At 48.5% G+C, this 16073-nt stretch overlaps 1 protein-coding gene across 6 annotated transcripts in view; it reads right to left on the minus strand.

Moving 5' to 3' along the window:
• KIF6 (kinesin family member 6) overlaps positions 1 to 16073 on the minus strand; it is a 421799-nt gene that overhangs the window by 30592 nt on the left and 375134 nt on the right. For all 6 annotated transcript variants that reach the window (XM_024983810.2, XM_024983806.2, XM_024983811.2 and 3 more), the window contains exon 16: positions 4830 to 4880. In XM_024983810.2, the coding sequence (XP_024839578.1) occupies positions 4830 to 4880 (51 nt within the window). The remainder of the gene's footprint in view (positions 1 to 4829; positions 4881 to 16073) is intronic.

The raw sequence follows: 16073 nt of genomic DNA on the forward strand, positions 1-16073 counted from the left end.
TGAGCTGCCTGATCCTCAAGGGTCCAGGCAGTTGTCTCCATTAGCGGTTCCTCTCCATACCCTGGAATTCCTGGTCTGGATCATACTAGGTGCTCAGTCAAATCTGCTGAATAAATTGATGATGGTCTGGCTTTTTGTTTTCTCTAAGATTTGTGGTTCCCAGGCTCAGAATTCCAAAAGAGTATTTCAAGACTCAGTCTTAAAGAATTTTCCGCCGAATGGCACAAGGTGGCAATGGCAGTGGCCTGTGTGTGGAGCACGGCAGGGGTGCCACAAGGTCACTGCAGCGATTCTGTCTGGGAGACAGAAGCTTCTCAGAGCACTCGGAGCTGGAACAGGGAAGAGCCTTCAGGGTCAGGGCCGCTCCCGGCCCTCCCGGAGGCCCTGCTGGGATTCAGTGCTCTCACTGCTGGGTCTTCAGGTCAGGTTGGTGGGCCCTGCCTGGTGGTCATTCGAGGGCCCACAGGGCACTGCAGCCACCGTGGGCTGCCGTCAGGGGCTGCTTCTGCAGGGTGAGTGGCCAGTGTGGGGCTCCCAGGAGGCCCCAGCTCTCGCTGGGCAGCATCTGCAGCAGGTTTACTCAGAGACGGCAGGAGCACCATCCCCCCGGGCCAGGCTGCAGGTGTGTGTACCCAGAGGAGGCGCCCAGTGCAGGGGCTGGGCTCAGGCTTGGGTGGCTAGGTGGGCAAGGGGGGTGGTCCCCAGGGTGGTGCAGACTATTTACTCGTCAGTCAAGTAGCGAATGCTGAAGAACGCATGCTCTTGCCTGGGGCTGTCTTTTCCTAAAAGGCGTCTCCTACCAAGCCTTCCTACCTTGCTCAGAAATATGTCCAGTGGCTCAACTGCCTGTGAGTGAAATGCTCAGGTTCAAGGCTCTCAATAAACTGGCCCTTCTCACCATTTTAGCCTTTTTTTCTGGACGATTTCAGATCAACTCCCCACAGTCATCCTCCCCCCACCTCCTCCACACACAAAACAAACACATGCCACACACATATACCCCACATGCATGAACACACACTCCACAAACACACATACACCCCCCATACACATATACACACACAGACTGCATACACACATATCCCCCACATACATATACATGTATACCACACACACGCGCGCACACACACACACATGCACACACACCCCAGCCCCTCTCCCCACGCTCCTCTCTGAGGTTCTGAGTCCTGCCCATTCTTCTAGGCTTGGCTCAGGCCCATGGCCTTGGTGAGATCCCCAGTTCCTGGAGCTCCGATGGCCTGGTGCTCACTCTCACCTGTCACATTTCACATGCTGCTCGGCAGTGCCATGTGCTTTTTAAATTTTAATCACAGGCACTTGGTAGAGTTCTGATTGTGAGCTGAAGGAGAGCCAGTCCCTGATCAAATACTGCTCAGAAGAGACTTGAGAGAGAGGGCACAGCCCTGCATCCTGGGGCGGCTTCTCCCCGTCCTGTTCCGGCTCCATGTGGCCATTAGAGGGCTGGGCGCCCGGCGTGTCACCTCACTGCTCCCAGAGACACCCTCAGTGAGTCACGCGCTCCTGACGGGCCTCTCGCTTCCACAGAGGGTCGATGCGAGAACCATCTTGTTGGACAACATTTCGGTAACCTTTGCAAAACTGCAGTTGACGATGTCATTCTCTGTCACTCAGAGTCCTTTGTACAAAGGTCCTCACAATAAATTCTGCTTTGTGTTTAGTTCCAGAAGAAATTCTCTTTCTGCAGATAAATTAGCATGCTTCCTGTTGTCAGAAAATGAAAACTATGGAACTCTGGGTGCTCCTCTTTCTGCTCTTTCTGCTAGATAAGATAGAGTTGGATTTACTGCCTGCGTGTTGGAATCTGCTCAACTGTGGGGTCCAAGGGCATTTATTCCTTATACTTCCTTTAAATGGACTTATTTTATGTTCAAACGTCTCATTACACTTCTATAAGATGTGTGAGTCTCAGAGTCATCTGGGGAAGCATTGACTCTGGCCTGTTTATTGCCTGTGCCAGCTGCTGCAGGGACAGAGGTGAATTTGACTGCACCTAGCTTCCCAGGAGCTCATATTTTCATGTGGAGAATAGATATGGAGATAAATAATTACAGGACAAAGGTGGTGCTCCAGCCGAGGTGCCTGATGCTGGAGGACAAGCAGACTGGGGAGAAAGGGGCAGGCGAGGCTTTGTGGGGAAGGTCAAAGCTGACTTGGTTTGGGGCTACAGTGGGCAGAGGATAGTGGATAGAACAATATATGCATGCTGTTGCTTCAGTCGTGTCCGAACCTTTGCGACCCCAGGGACTGTAGCCCATCAGGCTCCTCTGTCCATGGGGATTCTCCAGGCAACAGTACTGGAGTGGGTTGCCATGCCCTCCTCCAGAGGATCTCCCCAACCCAGGGATCAAACCCAGGTGTCTAATGTCTTCTGCTTTGGCAGGCGGGTTCTTTACCACTAGTGCCACCTGGGAAGCCCCACGGCACCTCTCACCCCACCATTAAACTTCTGCTTTTCGAGACTGCCTTTCTGCAAATTTTCTTGGGCATATGTCCATTCCCACAAACAGAGACACATTCTTATGCAAAATGCATGAGAAAACCTCTCCTGCTCAGACTCCCTCATTACCCCTGAACCCCCCCACCCCCCAAAATCCCAAACCCAACCAACCAACCCCCAGCTACACACTCATGGATGTAAAAGAAAGAAATACTACCAAAGGGAATATCAGAAATGGAGGGAAAGTAGAGAGGAGAAGAAGCAGACGAAGAAACAGAACAGACAGGGAAGGGACCGCCATACGAACAAACCCACGGGAGTGGAAGCGCAAGAGCGGGTGTAGTCACCTCCTCATCGCTCCACCAAAGCTCAAACTACAGAACGTCAGGAAGACAAATACACTGAGTGAGCTGTCTGTGGTCTTACAGAAGCTGTGGGTCCTGGCCTTCAGCCCCAACGCTAGTCTGAAGCGCGAGGGTTAAGGCAGGAAATGGCGCTGCAAGCGACCTGCTGCATTGAGACTTTCTCTCAAGGAGAAGTTTCTGAACTGAGGTCCCCTGGGACACAGCACACCGGCGGGTCCACAGACCTGTCAGACAAGCTCCCGAGGCGCCTGGACAGCCACGTGGCGTTTGATCTCAAGATGGCAGCTGGAGATGGTACCACTTCCTCTTTAATTGGGATAGTCAGCTTTTAAGATAATTAGGCATTTCAAATGCTCTTAATGAGACTCAGCTACAGTGTTTTTCGTTTGAGGTTTGCTGATTACTTTGGGCAAAGCTGGGCCCTGCTGAACCTGACACCAGCCATACTTTGGAAGAAGGCTCCAGAGAGGTGAGCGGAGGAATTAAGGAGGAACCTGCTGTTGAAGACACGCGGCAGGGTCGGGACTGGGGGGCAGAAAGACTGGAGCACGTCCTGCCCTGAAAGCCATGGAAATGGCTCCCCAGACCACAGAGTGAAACTGCCCTTGGAATGATTTGAGTGGTATTTTCCACATCATTGTTTCTATTCAACAAGCATGATGGACACTGGAGAAGAGGCCCAAGGGGAAGCCCCAGGGACAACTCCCCATCCAGTGACCTGCATCTCGACACAGCTTCCAGTGGAGAGCCTTGTGCCCCGACCAAGCCTGGCCCTAGGAGTGAGGACCCTGGGAGCCCTGGCTGCATCTGGAGGAAGGTGCTCTGCAGACCCTGCACAGAATCTCAGCTCCAAGCCCCTGCACAGGCCTCTGGCAAGAGGAGGGTAGGCCCCGAACATCCGTCTGACCCTTCAGTCCCAGGCCCAACAGGGAGAAGCTTGGGTTCTGTCTGTGTGGCTTAGACTTCCTTGTTGTATGTTTCTGATGTAATCACTAGTTATTTGATATGATCATTGTTATGACCTAAACTGAAAAACCAACTTCCCCCTTAATCCAAATTACTGGAGTCAAATGGATTACCCTCATGGTGCTGGGGCTCAGCTTCATAGCCCCCAGAGACCCTGGGTGCAAGGTTTCTCCAGCTATAGGTGATTTCGGGGGTCAGACATTCTCAAGGGGAAGCCCCCTGTTTGGAATACAAGAATAGCTTATTTAATCAAAGCTCTAGAAGGCTTGATCCCAGCTAGGTGGAGAGGACAAGGGGGTCCTGCCCAGGAACCCTGCTCCACCAGCTTTCCAGGGAGCTGAACGCTCTCCCTGGGTGACTTCCTTGGGTTGTGTATCACAAGGGGGCATTTTCAGTGGATGCCCACTGCCTAAAAGGTGCCCAGGGCCTCTCAGAATATCACTCTGTTGGTTTAGTGCTTGCATTATGGGCCCATCATTGCTGTGGGCAGTAAATAGCCTGGAGACCAAGGGCGTCTGGGGTGGACTCAGAGACCTGGTTCAAGTCCTAGCGCCGACAGTTGCTAGCCTGTGACCCTGGGCAAGCCACTGAATCACCTTCATCCAGAAAAGGTGCTGGCCTCAGGACTGTTGGGCACACAAAACAGTGCACAGAGAAGAGTTCAGCCACCGGGAGCTGTTTTCACCACCAGTTGTTCCTTCTGGGATTAGCTGGTCTAGCTCCAAGTAGGACCCTGAGGAGCTGGGATATAGTGGGTGAATTCAGGTTGGAATGTGGGGTGGAGAAGGTCAGAGATGAGGCAGCTGCTGGGAGGGTGGGTGCCAGGTGCTGACCGCCGGAAGCAAGTACACTGGAGGGGAAGCCTGGCGCCAGAGAGGAGGGGTGTCCAGAGGAAGCTGCCCTGACAGCAGTCCTCCCCACCCCTGACCTTCCTGAGGTCCAGCTAGGCGTGGGTTCCCCAGACCAGCTCAGTCTGTGTTACCTTCACCGTCCGCCCGCAGGCTCCACTCTGTACCCACCTAGAGCCACCTGCTGCACGTGCCGCTGGGTGATTTCCTCCTTCAGGCGACCTGTCAGAGACACAGAGGAAACCCCTGGTGAGTCCTCAGCGGGCTGGAGGAAGAGGTGGCCTTGGAAGCAGGCGGTGTGTTAAAAACCTTAGGCAGGGTGAGAAAGCCAAAAGTGGGCACAGGGACCTCTCCTCCCTGGAGCCTCTGTGCTCCCAGTGCAGGGGTCCTGGGTTCGAACCCTGGTCAGGAAACTAGATCCCACATGCCATAACCAAAGATCCCACACACTGCAAATAAGACCTGGCACAGAAAAATAGACAAATAAAAATTTTAAAAAGGTGAGTACAGTTTCCAAGAAGAGCCCTTCATGCCCTGGATGTCTGGAAGAAGAGGCTGCAGAGACTGGGCCCCTGGCACATCAGTACAAGCACACATTCCACCTTTGGAGACAGTATCCGTGGGCTCAGTTATCTTAGACTGTCCCTCATAATCCTCGCTGGGGCTATAGTCTCTTAAATAGTTCTGTGTGTGCATTATTAATGCAGGGGGAGGCAGGATTTGATCTTCTAATACTTTATAGGGCTCCCTTGAAATCCACTTCTTTCTTTTAAGCTATAAAGAAACTGTGTCAAATAAAAAATACTGTGGTTTTAGTTGACGATAACCTTCAGTTGAACACAACAGTTGGTCATTTGGTAGGAAACACATCTAATACCATATTGCATTAATGCAGGTCTGGTGGCTTCCCTGCTGGCTCAGACGGTAAAGAATCCATCTATAATCCATTATAATGCATCTATAATGCAGTTTGTTTTATCCCTGGGTCGGGAAGATCCCTGGAGGAAACGGCAACCCACTCCAGTTTTCTTGCCTGGAGAATTCCATGGACAGAGGATTCTGGCGAGCTACAGTCCACGGGGCCCCAAAGAGTCGGATACGACTGAGCGACTAACATTTTCACTTTTCACAGTGAGTGGAACAAGGGAGGTGAGAGCACCGCTGTACTCTGCAGTGGTCAGAATACAGTTGGTTATTTGTTCTAGGAGCTACTTTTTGTAAAGAACATTCGTAAAACAGAACATATTTAGAAGATGGTAACCGGGCTGGTGAGGGGGTCTGAAACCACACCATGTGAGAAATGGCTAAGGTGACTGGAGATGTTTAGACAGGAAAAAAAAAATATTTGGAGTTCTGGAGACAATGGCTGTCTTTAAAAATCTAAACACTGTTATATGGCCGAGGGAACGGATTTATTTCTGTCCTTCCGCCGAGGGTAAAAGTCAAGTTAAACGAAGGCAGATTTGGGGCTCAGTATGGGGAAGACATGGCTCACGAGGACTGTCTCCATGTGGATTAAGTTGTCTCAAAATGGACTAAACCTCCTGGCAAAGCAGTGGGTCCCCTCCTGAAGGCGCTCAAGCAGAAGCTGGGCAGCTATGTGTTGGGGTGTTGGATGGAGAATTCCTGCCTGGGGTAGGACCTGGGACAGAATAACCGCCTGGCTTCCCCCATCTCTGAAGCTCCGTGATGCCGTGCTTGAGGCCTGGCTGCAGCGGCCGCCCTGGAGTTTGTTTATGTCCCAGGGCTCCACGCACTTGTTAACATGTCAGTGCTGTCTGTACTGCACATCCCGTTTGGGATACGAGATCAGGTCACTGGGGGATTCTGAGAGAGCCTGGGAACTTCACCGCCTCCTTTCCTCGTATAAAGTACATTCTGTGTCTCAGATGGCTTCCTAGGTGCTGGTGGTAAAGAGCCTGCCTGCAAATGGAGGAGACTTTAGAGATATAGGTTGGATCCCGGGGTCAGAAAGATCCCCTAGAGGAGGGCACGGCAACCCACTCGAGTATTCTTCCCTGGAGAATCCCATGGAGGAGCTTGGTGGGCTACGGTCCCCAGTGTCGCAAAGAGTCAGACCCTACTGAAGCAATTGAGCACAGCACATGTGTCAAAGGCTATGCCTGAACTGAGTTTCCAGTGAAGTGGTCACAGGAGACCTGGCCATTCCCTGAAAGTTCTAGGGCATTCCTAGACTATTAAGGTTGGGAGGGATGGCAGAGGCCATTCAGTTTAATTTCCCCACCTAATTGAGGAGTCCCTTCTACAGAATGAGATGGTCATTTCACCTCTCACTTGCATGTACCCGGGCTGTTCCACCAGTTAAACCATACATAAGGAATTACTGATGTGGTGTTGATGCATGACTCCCTGTAATTTTCCCATCTGGACTTGGTCTGTTCTCTGGAACAGCATAGAAAAAGGATCTCTCTCATGGTCAGTGAGACTCCTTCATACATCTGAGGATGCTATGGTTTCTCCACTTAGACATGTCCTCTGCAGGTTAAACATCCCCAGGTCCCTCAGCTTCACCTTGGAGACCACCATCTCCTGGTGTGTCACAGTGCAAGTCTGCCATGACTTCCAGTGTTCCCCTCCCCTCACCGGAGAGGACTAGGCACAGAGAGGAAGCCAAGGACTCGGGAAAGCAATCATCACACCCCAATTCCAAGTGGGGCCCATGAGAGTGTAGGGACTGTGTTAGAAGGGAGTGGGGAGGTGGGAACCTGGCCCACGGATGAGTACTGGATGAGCCTGGAGCCATCAGGACCTGAAACCTGGAACAGTCTCTTCCCCCATGATCGTACTGTTTGTGCCAGCAGAGTCAAGTTGGGGGCACAGAGGCAGTGCTGGGCTGAGCCTCCAACATTGCTGACTTGATTTTTAAAGAAGCATGGCATACACACTCTTCAAATAAAAGGAGACAGTGCTGTGGCAAGTGCAGTACCCCTTGAGACCCCTCTCTTGATTTTGAGGAGGTCATCAAGGGCTTTCTCAGGTTCACAGTAGGGAGTGCTGATGCTACATGGTTCCTGGCTAGTTTCTTGGGTATCTGCACAGTGCCTTGCACCACAAGCCTCTTATGTGCCTGGGTACTGTGCTGTGCTTAGTCGCTCAGTCATGTCCAACTCTTTGCCACAGCATGGACTATAGCCTGCCAGGCTCTTCTGTCCATGGGGATTCTCCAGGCAAGAATACTGGAGTGGGGAGCCATGGCCTCCTCCAGGGAATCTTCCTGACCTAGGGATTGAACCCAAGTCTTCTGCATTGCACGTGGATTCTTTTACCATCTGAGCTACCAGAGAAGCCCAAGAATACTAGAGCGGGTAGCCTATCCCTTCTCCAGGGGATCTTCCTGACCCAGGAATTGAACCTGGGTCTCCTACATTGCAGGCGGATTCTTTACCATCTGAGCTACCAGGGAAGCCCCATGTGCCTAGATGCCTCCCTCCTAATGAGACTGGACAAAGACCTGATCCTTTAGAGCCATATGGGGCTGCCCGCCCCTCTGGAAACTACTTCCCCGATGACAACAAGCTTCCCCGCCAGGAACATCCTTGACAGCTGGCTTTCCTGACAACTCATCTCTCTGACCAGGTGCCTCCCTGTCTACGTGCCTCCCACAGGGCCATTTCCCCATGCCTGGTGGCAGGTTAGTGACTCAGTCGTGTCGGACTCTTTGTGACCCCATGCACATTAGCCCACCAGGCTCCTCTGTCCATGGGATTTCCCAGGCCAAGAATACTGGAGTGGGTTGTCATTTCCTTCTCCATTCCCAAGCCCTGGGGAAGCTATTTTGGAATGATAGGGTGAAAGATTCTCACCGTCCCAGACTAGGAAATGGTGCTCATGAAAACAGAGAGGGAGGTTTTGCCACCAGGACTGAGAGTTCTATAAACTCTGCAAACATAGACACCCACTCCCTGAACGGTGAGCTATACCTAGGGGACACGAGGTGAGTCGTCAGAATGCCGCATAGTGACAGAGGTAGGTTGGAAATGTGTTTAGTGATTCTCAGTTTTGGCCAATTTGGCTAACATCTACAAATCTGCCACAGGGCGATTTTTGTTTTTGAGATCTTCGCCAACAAGCTTCTAAAGATAGCCTCATGGCTGATATCTAATTGCATTTTCCAACAGAGCCATTCTTCATGCGATGATAACAGTCTCTGTAATCGGCTGGATCTTGCAGCTCCACAGGTCTTGGCAAAAGGAGTTGAGGGGGATTGCAGAAATCACTCTGCATGCAGCTCGCTGTCATTAGCATGGTGATAAATCTGCTGCTTTTGGCCTGGGTTCCTGGACACATCCCTGTCCCAAGGTATGGAAAAGAGATGAAACGGAAACAGAGGACTCCCAACCCGAGGCAGGAGATGCCGAGGAGGGGAGGAGCGCTCTGCTTGTAGGAGAATGGTTGTAATTAGTAATTTGGTCTCTGGTAATTTACAATGGTAGATGCTAGAAACACCTTATCTCCCTTTCAGATTCATTAATGGACAGAGTGGGGGTGGCAGCAAGGGGTGCAGGAGTGCACAGAGCTCCAGAAGAGATGCAGGGCCTCAGAAACAACCCTGTGGAGGGCACGTGGAGGCGGTGCACTTCCTGAGTACAGTTCGTCTGTACCAAGTGGTAGCTCATATGAGAGGTATAACCATCACGCAGAAGCAAAACTCACTTTTCAAACTGATACTGTTTTCTGGATGAAACAGTTTTCCTGAAGCTTCATACTCTATTTTGCATGCATATTGGTTTGAAATCATGTACCAAGTGAAAGCTGCTTAGCTGGTCCAGACCAGAGCCCTTCACTGACGTCCTCCCAGTATAGTTGTTTCGAGCTGTTTGTGCAGCTTCCACCATGCAGTGCCTTATTGAGGATGTTGATGTTACAGTCAAGCGATACCTATTTATTGCTCCTTCACTCTGTGTTAAGCACTATGTTCTAAGTGCTACGGAACATACAGACTAGACTGATAGAAGACTCCATCCCAACTCAGGAACGTTAGTATGATGTGGTGGATGGCAAGGAGGTGGCCCACGTGCTCTTCCTTGAAAAAGCTGAACGCACAGCAGACCTTGCTCCTCTGTCGTGGATGGTTTGCCTTCCCACTGAGCCTAACTTTGGCTCTTCAACACAGCACTTTGGGCAGTGATAACCAGTTGGCTGAAGTTGGACTTGAGATGAAGCAAACCTCTTTGCCATTTTGATTATACTACAAAGTGATTGCAAATGCGTAGGTCAAGAGTTGTTACTGTTCAGTTGCTAAGGACTTCCCTGTAGCTCAGATGGTAAAGAATCTGCCTGCAATGCAGGAGACCTGCGTTTGATCCCTGAGTCGGGGAGATCTTCTGGAGAAGGGAATGTCAATCCACTCCAGTATCTTTGCCTGGAGAATCCTATGGACAGATGAGCCTGGCGGGCTACTGTCCATGGGGTTGCAAAGAGTCAGACACAATTGAGCGACTAAGACTACACTACTACTAAGTCATGTCTGATTCTTTGCAACCCCATGGATTGCAGCACACCAGGCTCCCCTGTCCTTCATCATCTCCCAGAGTTTTCTCAAACTCATGTCCATCGAGTTGGTGGTGCCATCCAACCATCTCATCCTCTGTTGTCCCCTTCTCCTCTTGCCTTCAATCTTTCCCAGCATCAGGGTCTTTTTCAATGAGTTAGTTCTTCACATCAGGTGACCAAACTATTGGAGCTTCAACATCAGTCCTTTCAGTGAATATTCAGGGTTGATTTCCTTTAGGATTGACTGGTTTGATCTCTTTGACGTGCAAGGAACTCTAGTCTTCTCCAACACCACAGTTCAAAAGCATCAATTCTTTGGCGCTGTTTTCTTTATGGTCCAGCTCTCACATCCATATACGACTACTGGAAAAACCATAGCTGTGACTATATGGACCTTTGTTGGCAAAGTGATGTCTCTACTTTTTATTATGCTGTCTAGGTTTGTCATAGCTTTTATTCCAAGAAGCAAGCATCTTTTAATTTTATGACTGCAGTCACTGTCTGCAGCGATTTTGATTCAAGTTCAAATTCCAATTCTGTTACTTTCTAGTATAGCAGCTTACTTAACATCTCTAAGCCTCAACTTTATCATTTGAAAAATAGGGAATAATAATATAACTGGGATAATATCTGCTTTCTTGTATCTCAAGACTCTTGGATGGGATCAGAAGATAACAAACCAGCATCTGTGACACAGCTTTAGGCATCGAGGCTCTTTCAGACATATTGGAAGGAAACTGTATTTATAAGGTGACAGATTCTGAAGGGCAGATGGCTCACCATCGGTCAATGGTAGAGGGAAGTTGAGAGGAGGAAAAGGTGGGCTAGTGGTGTTGGGAAAGGCATCATTACTAAAGGTGAGATTTGAGTGGGTTCCAGGAAAAGCAAAGGGGTAAAGTGGGGGGGTTGGGAAAGCCATTCCAGTCAGAGAGCCATTGGGGTCAGAGAGTGGAGAAGGCCAGGTGTACATTGATTGAGGGAGGGGTTGAATGGGGGAGGACAGCTAATACTAGAATCCTAGGTAATTTCAAAGGGCTTTGGACCCAGGAAGAAATCTCTTCTTCTTTTTGACTACACTATTATTGTATTGTAGCCCAGGGAAATCAAATGAAAATACACTTCCGTAGCAGGACTGGGGTGCGTGGAGAACACAGAATGTTTACTGCAAGGGGTGTCTTTGAAAGGGAAGGTCTAGTTAGTGGCTCTGAATTTGGAGCATTGCTTTCGACTGTGACATGGAAGCTGGTTTCTCTGTGTTCTAAGCAGAGGACTGTGGTTACCATAGGTTGCGTTCCCTGAGTGGTTCATAAGGCTGTTAGTAAAAAGAATGGGCCTAGCATAAAGCAAGTGTACAGTCTTAGATGAATTTCCAATAAATGAGTACATAAATCATTTCAAGCCTTAAAATCAGGCACCTTCATCTCCTCCTTGCTAATATTTCATCAGGCTTTATCTAAACATGTTTGTGAAATTTGACAACCTATTGAGTCAAGAATCACCTCTTCCCACCTCAGCAATGGTGGGTAAGATTAAAACAGACTATTGAGAAGGCTTTGCTGGGTTAGATGACAAGACATATTTCTGAAGACCAGAAGTGGGACAGAAATGCACAGTAGAAAGCAGAGCTTAAGCCTTCAGTCTCAGGACTCTGGTCCAGAAGTAGGAAGAAGACCAAGCGTGTGCTGTGCAAGACACAGTTTGAAGCCGCAGGTCGAGGGGAGACTCCCTGCCACCCAGCCTATGAGTGAAAGGGGACCAAGGGAAACCAGTTCTTCCTGAGCCGCCTGGGGCTGAGTTCATGCCTCACGCAGGCCCAAGATGGAAGAAAGGGCAAACTCAGTCTCTGTTGGCTGAGCTGAGATGCCCACTGACTTTCTGACCGGCTCATCCACAGCTCTATCCCAGTACTACTGGGAGCAGCGGCTTCAGACTGTCCTTCTTAGAGCTGCTTCTGGACTGGGGGCCTGGAGGGCCTGTCAGACAGAGAGGGGTAAGCATAGGAGACAGGGAGAAAGAGAAAGAAAGAAAGTGGTTTTCATTAAAAATGAACCTGTCCACCCAAATGCCAAAACATATGAATAAATCTAATGCTAAGAAAAGATAGCAAAATCAATAGTTGGGACATGAATTTGTGAGAGATGAAAAAGTAGTTTTCTGGACAGGCAGAAGAAGACATTTATTGATACAGAAGCACAGAGGGTTGAATTAGTCTTACTCTTCCATTTACTCACGCCACCCTCATCAGTCTGGAGAAAGCCTCCTCTGTGTGTGTGTTTATGTGGGTGTGTGTATGTGTGTGTGTGTGTGTGTGTGCATATGTCTGTGTGTGTGTGTGTATATGTCTGTGTGTGTGTGTGCATTTTTATCCTCATGCCTTACACCCCACCCCCATTCCTATTCTCCTCTTCCTCCAGCAGGCACACACACTAATTTGTTTGAAGTGCGTCTTTGTATTGTATGTGATATTACAATCGGCATTATAAGCTTTCTGTGTAGTTTTTTAACTTATAGAAATAACACTGTGCTACAGATCTCATTCTGTTTCCTGCTTATTTATCAGCACTGTGTTTTGGACATCTACCTCTTTTGCTATATTTGCATCTAATTCTCAGTTTGTAACTGCTACATACATTTCATAGTAAGTACCCCTGACTCCCCAATTTTACTTCCCTTTCCGGAGGCTGGAACAACTAGACTGCCCCCATTTCCGTGAAGAGAAATAGCACTGTGATGGCCATTCATCATGGAGTCTTGTAAGTCTGTGAGAAATCTCCTTTGCTGGGTCTCAGCAGATTGGTGTTTTGAATTAACACTATTCTTCATCACAACTGTTCCAGTCTACACTCCCAAGACAGACTTCAAAATAAGCATGTTGAGAATACTCAAAGAGGCGAATGCAGGTGTAAGTTTTCTTTAAAAGGAACAAGAAATCATGCAGCAAATAGGAACTAATATAAATGAAATAAGAGCAAGTGGATAGGAAAGAAATTTTGAAAAGAAAACTAGAATCATTGAAACAAACAAACAAAAATAATAGAAGGGATAAGGGACTAAACCCCAGACTGGACATATTTTAAGAGTGAATTAGTGAACTGGAAGATAGTATAGAAAAATCCATCCCAAACACAGCACAGAAAGCAAGAGGTAAAGCTGGCAAGAGCAGTTAAGAGTCACAGAGAAGCGACTGAGAGGCATCATCATCAGTCTGATAAGCGTCCTAGGAGAAGCGAATGAGGCAATAGTGAAGAAGCAATATTGGAAAAGATAGCAGTTGAGATTTTTACAGAACTGAAGGAAAGCATAAGCCCTTGGGTTGACAGTGCACTCTGAGCATTAAGCAGGATAAATAAAAATAAATCTACCCCTGCACATATTATAGTGCAACTGCAGAACTTCAGGGGAAAAGACCCACTATTACCAGGCTCCAGGGAACCTGCAAAGAGCTACTCAGACAACAGCCCCCACCTCAGTGACAGCAACAGGCCCAGGAGACAATGGAGGGAAATAATTGTCAACCTGAATTTTATACACAGTCCAACTATCATTCATAGTGAGGACACAAGAAAGTAATTTTCCATTGTAAGAGGACTAAACTTTCATTATGCACAGAGCCCCCTCTCCAGCAGGACTCACTGACAGGCAGCCAAACAAGAGAGCATGGACTCTGGAGCCAAGCTCCCTCATCTGCAGACCAGCCAGGTCATTTGCTGGGCAACTTCGGGTAAGTAGTATGCCAATGTGCCTCAGTTTTCTCATCTGCAAAATAGAGATAATGACAGTATCTGTTGAGAGGACTCAACTAGGTCACATATGTTAAGTGCTTGGAAGATTGTCTGGCGTATAAACAGAACTATGCAAGTGTAGTTCATGGCACATAGATGGGGAAACAATGGAGACAGTGGCAGACTTTATTTCCTTGGGTTCCAAAATCACTGCAGACAGTGACTGCAGTCATGAAATTAAAAGACACTTGCTCCTTGGAAGAAAAGCTATAACCAAACTAGACAGCATATTGAAAAGCAGAGACATTACTTTGCCACCAAAGATCCATCTAGTCAAAGCTTTGGTTTTTCCAGTAGTCATGTATGGATGTGAGAGTTGGACCATAAAGAAGGCTGAGCACTGAAGAATTGATGCTTTTGAACTGTGGTGTTGGAGAACTTCAGAGTCCCTTGGACTGCAAGGAGATAAAACCAGTAAATCCTAAAGGAAATCAGTCCTGAATGTTCATTGGAAGGACTCATGCTGAGGCTGAAGCTCCAATATTTTGGCCACCTGATGCGAAGAACTGACTCATTGGAAAAGACTCTGATGCTGGGAAAGATTGAAGGAGGGAGGAGAAGGGGACGGCAGAGGATGAGATATTTGGATGACATCACCGACTCAATGGACATGAGTTTGAGTAAACTCTGGAAGTTGGTGATGGAGAGGGAAGCCTGGCATGCTGCAGTCCATGGGGTAGCAAAATGTCAGACACAACTGAGTGACTCAGCTGAACTGAACTGAACTGAGATACAGCAATGAGATCTGAGAGCCCAGCAAGCTGAAACAGGGGCCAGAGCCAGGTCCTGGGGTGGGAGTGGGCCGGGGGTTGGTGGGAATGATATCAGGAACCCATGCAGCTCCAGAGCCCAGCACACTCCCCATGCCTCCCTCAGGGCCTCTGGTCGTGTATGATGACAGAGGATGAGATAGTTGGATGACATCACCGACTCGATGGACTTGAGTTTGAGCAAGCTCTGGGAGATGGTGAAGGACAGAAAAGACTGGTATGCTGCAGTCCATGGGGTCTCAAAGAGTCAGACACGACTGAGGAACTGAACAACAACAAGGCAAGTATAAAGCCTTATTATGATGATCAGCAAGAAGAAAAATAAACTCAGACAAATATGGAAAATAAAAGAAACAAAGATGTACATAAAAAGTAGAGTATTTAAGTAAAAATATTTAGTAGCTACTAAAAACACCCTGTGTGTGTGTGTGTGTGTGTGTGTGTGTGTGTGGTGTGTGTGTGTGTAAAAACTAAAATTTTAAGCAGTAAGAACGTTGGAGCTAAGGTGAGAGGATGTCCAAAGGGGAGTTGAAACAAGCTATAGCCCTGGTTGTGCGTGGAGGAGGGTGGATTTGTAACTTAAGACTTTGTTTCAGTAACTTTTTAACTCTAGAAGAATAAAAATATGTGCCATAGCAGCCAAATAATAGAGAATCAGAAAAAAGGCAGGGGAGAGCCTTGCAGAGAGGGAAGGCTGCAATTTTAACAATTCAACACACCAGGAAAGGAGAAAAAAAAGAAGCAAAGAAGACAGTGGGGGCAAAGAGGCATAAATAACCCTGTTTGGTCAAACAATGATAAGAACCTCCCATACGTGTATGTATATGTGTATAATCGTGCGTGTGTGTGTGTGTGTGTGTGTGTGTGTGTGTGCAAGTGGGCGCACACCTATAAACATGCACTTTTGAGTGTGGAGCTGATCTGCATGGGAATCTACAAAGTTGTTCTGATGTGTTACCTGTGGGTGGAAATGGGTGGGGGATGAACTGGGTGAGAAAGTGAGAGCCAAGCAAGATGAAAACAAAATCACACATCAATAAGTGAGTATGCCTTATGGTTTATGTAAAAGTGTATCTGTGTGTGTTTATAAAAAGAAATTAAAATTTAAAGACCCACTGCGGTATGCTTCAGATGTGATGCTATTGTAGCATGCTGAAAACTGTTCTGGGGACCTGCCACATGTGAGGACTGAGAATATTCACGACCTGAGCTGCAGTGATAGGTTGGGGGCCGTTGGGACTGTTTCGGCTTATTAGTCAGGGCTCTGTTACTGCTCAGGAACCTGACTGAGGAGGGGGGAGGATGGAGGACGGAGAGTCAGGCGGAACCCAGAGCAGGAGCACGGCCCC

This window comes from Bos taurus, chromosome 23 (genome assembly GCF_002263795.3).
Source record: "Bos taurus isolate L1 Dominette 01449 registration number 42190680 breed Hereford chromosome 23, ARS-UCD2.0, whole genome shotgun sequence".
In the NCBI taxonomy this organism is placed as follows: Eukaryota; Metazoa; Chordata; class Mammalia; order Artiodactyla; family Bovidae; genus Bos; species Bos taurus.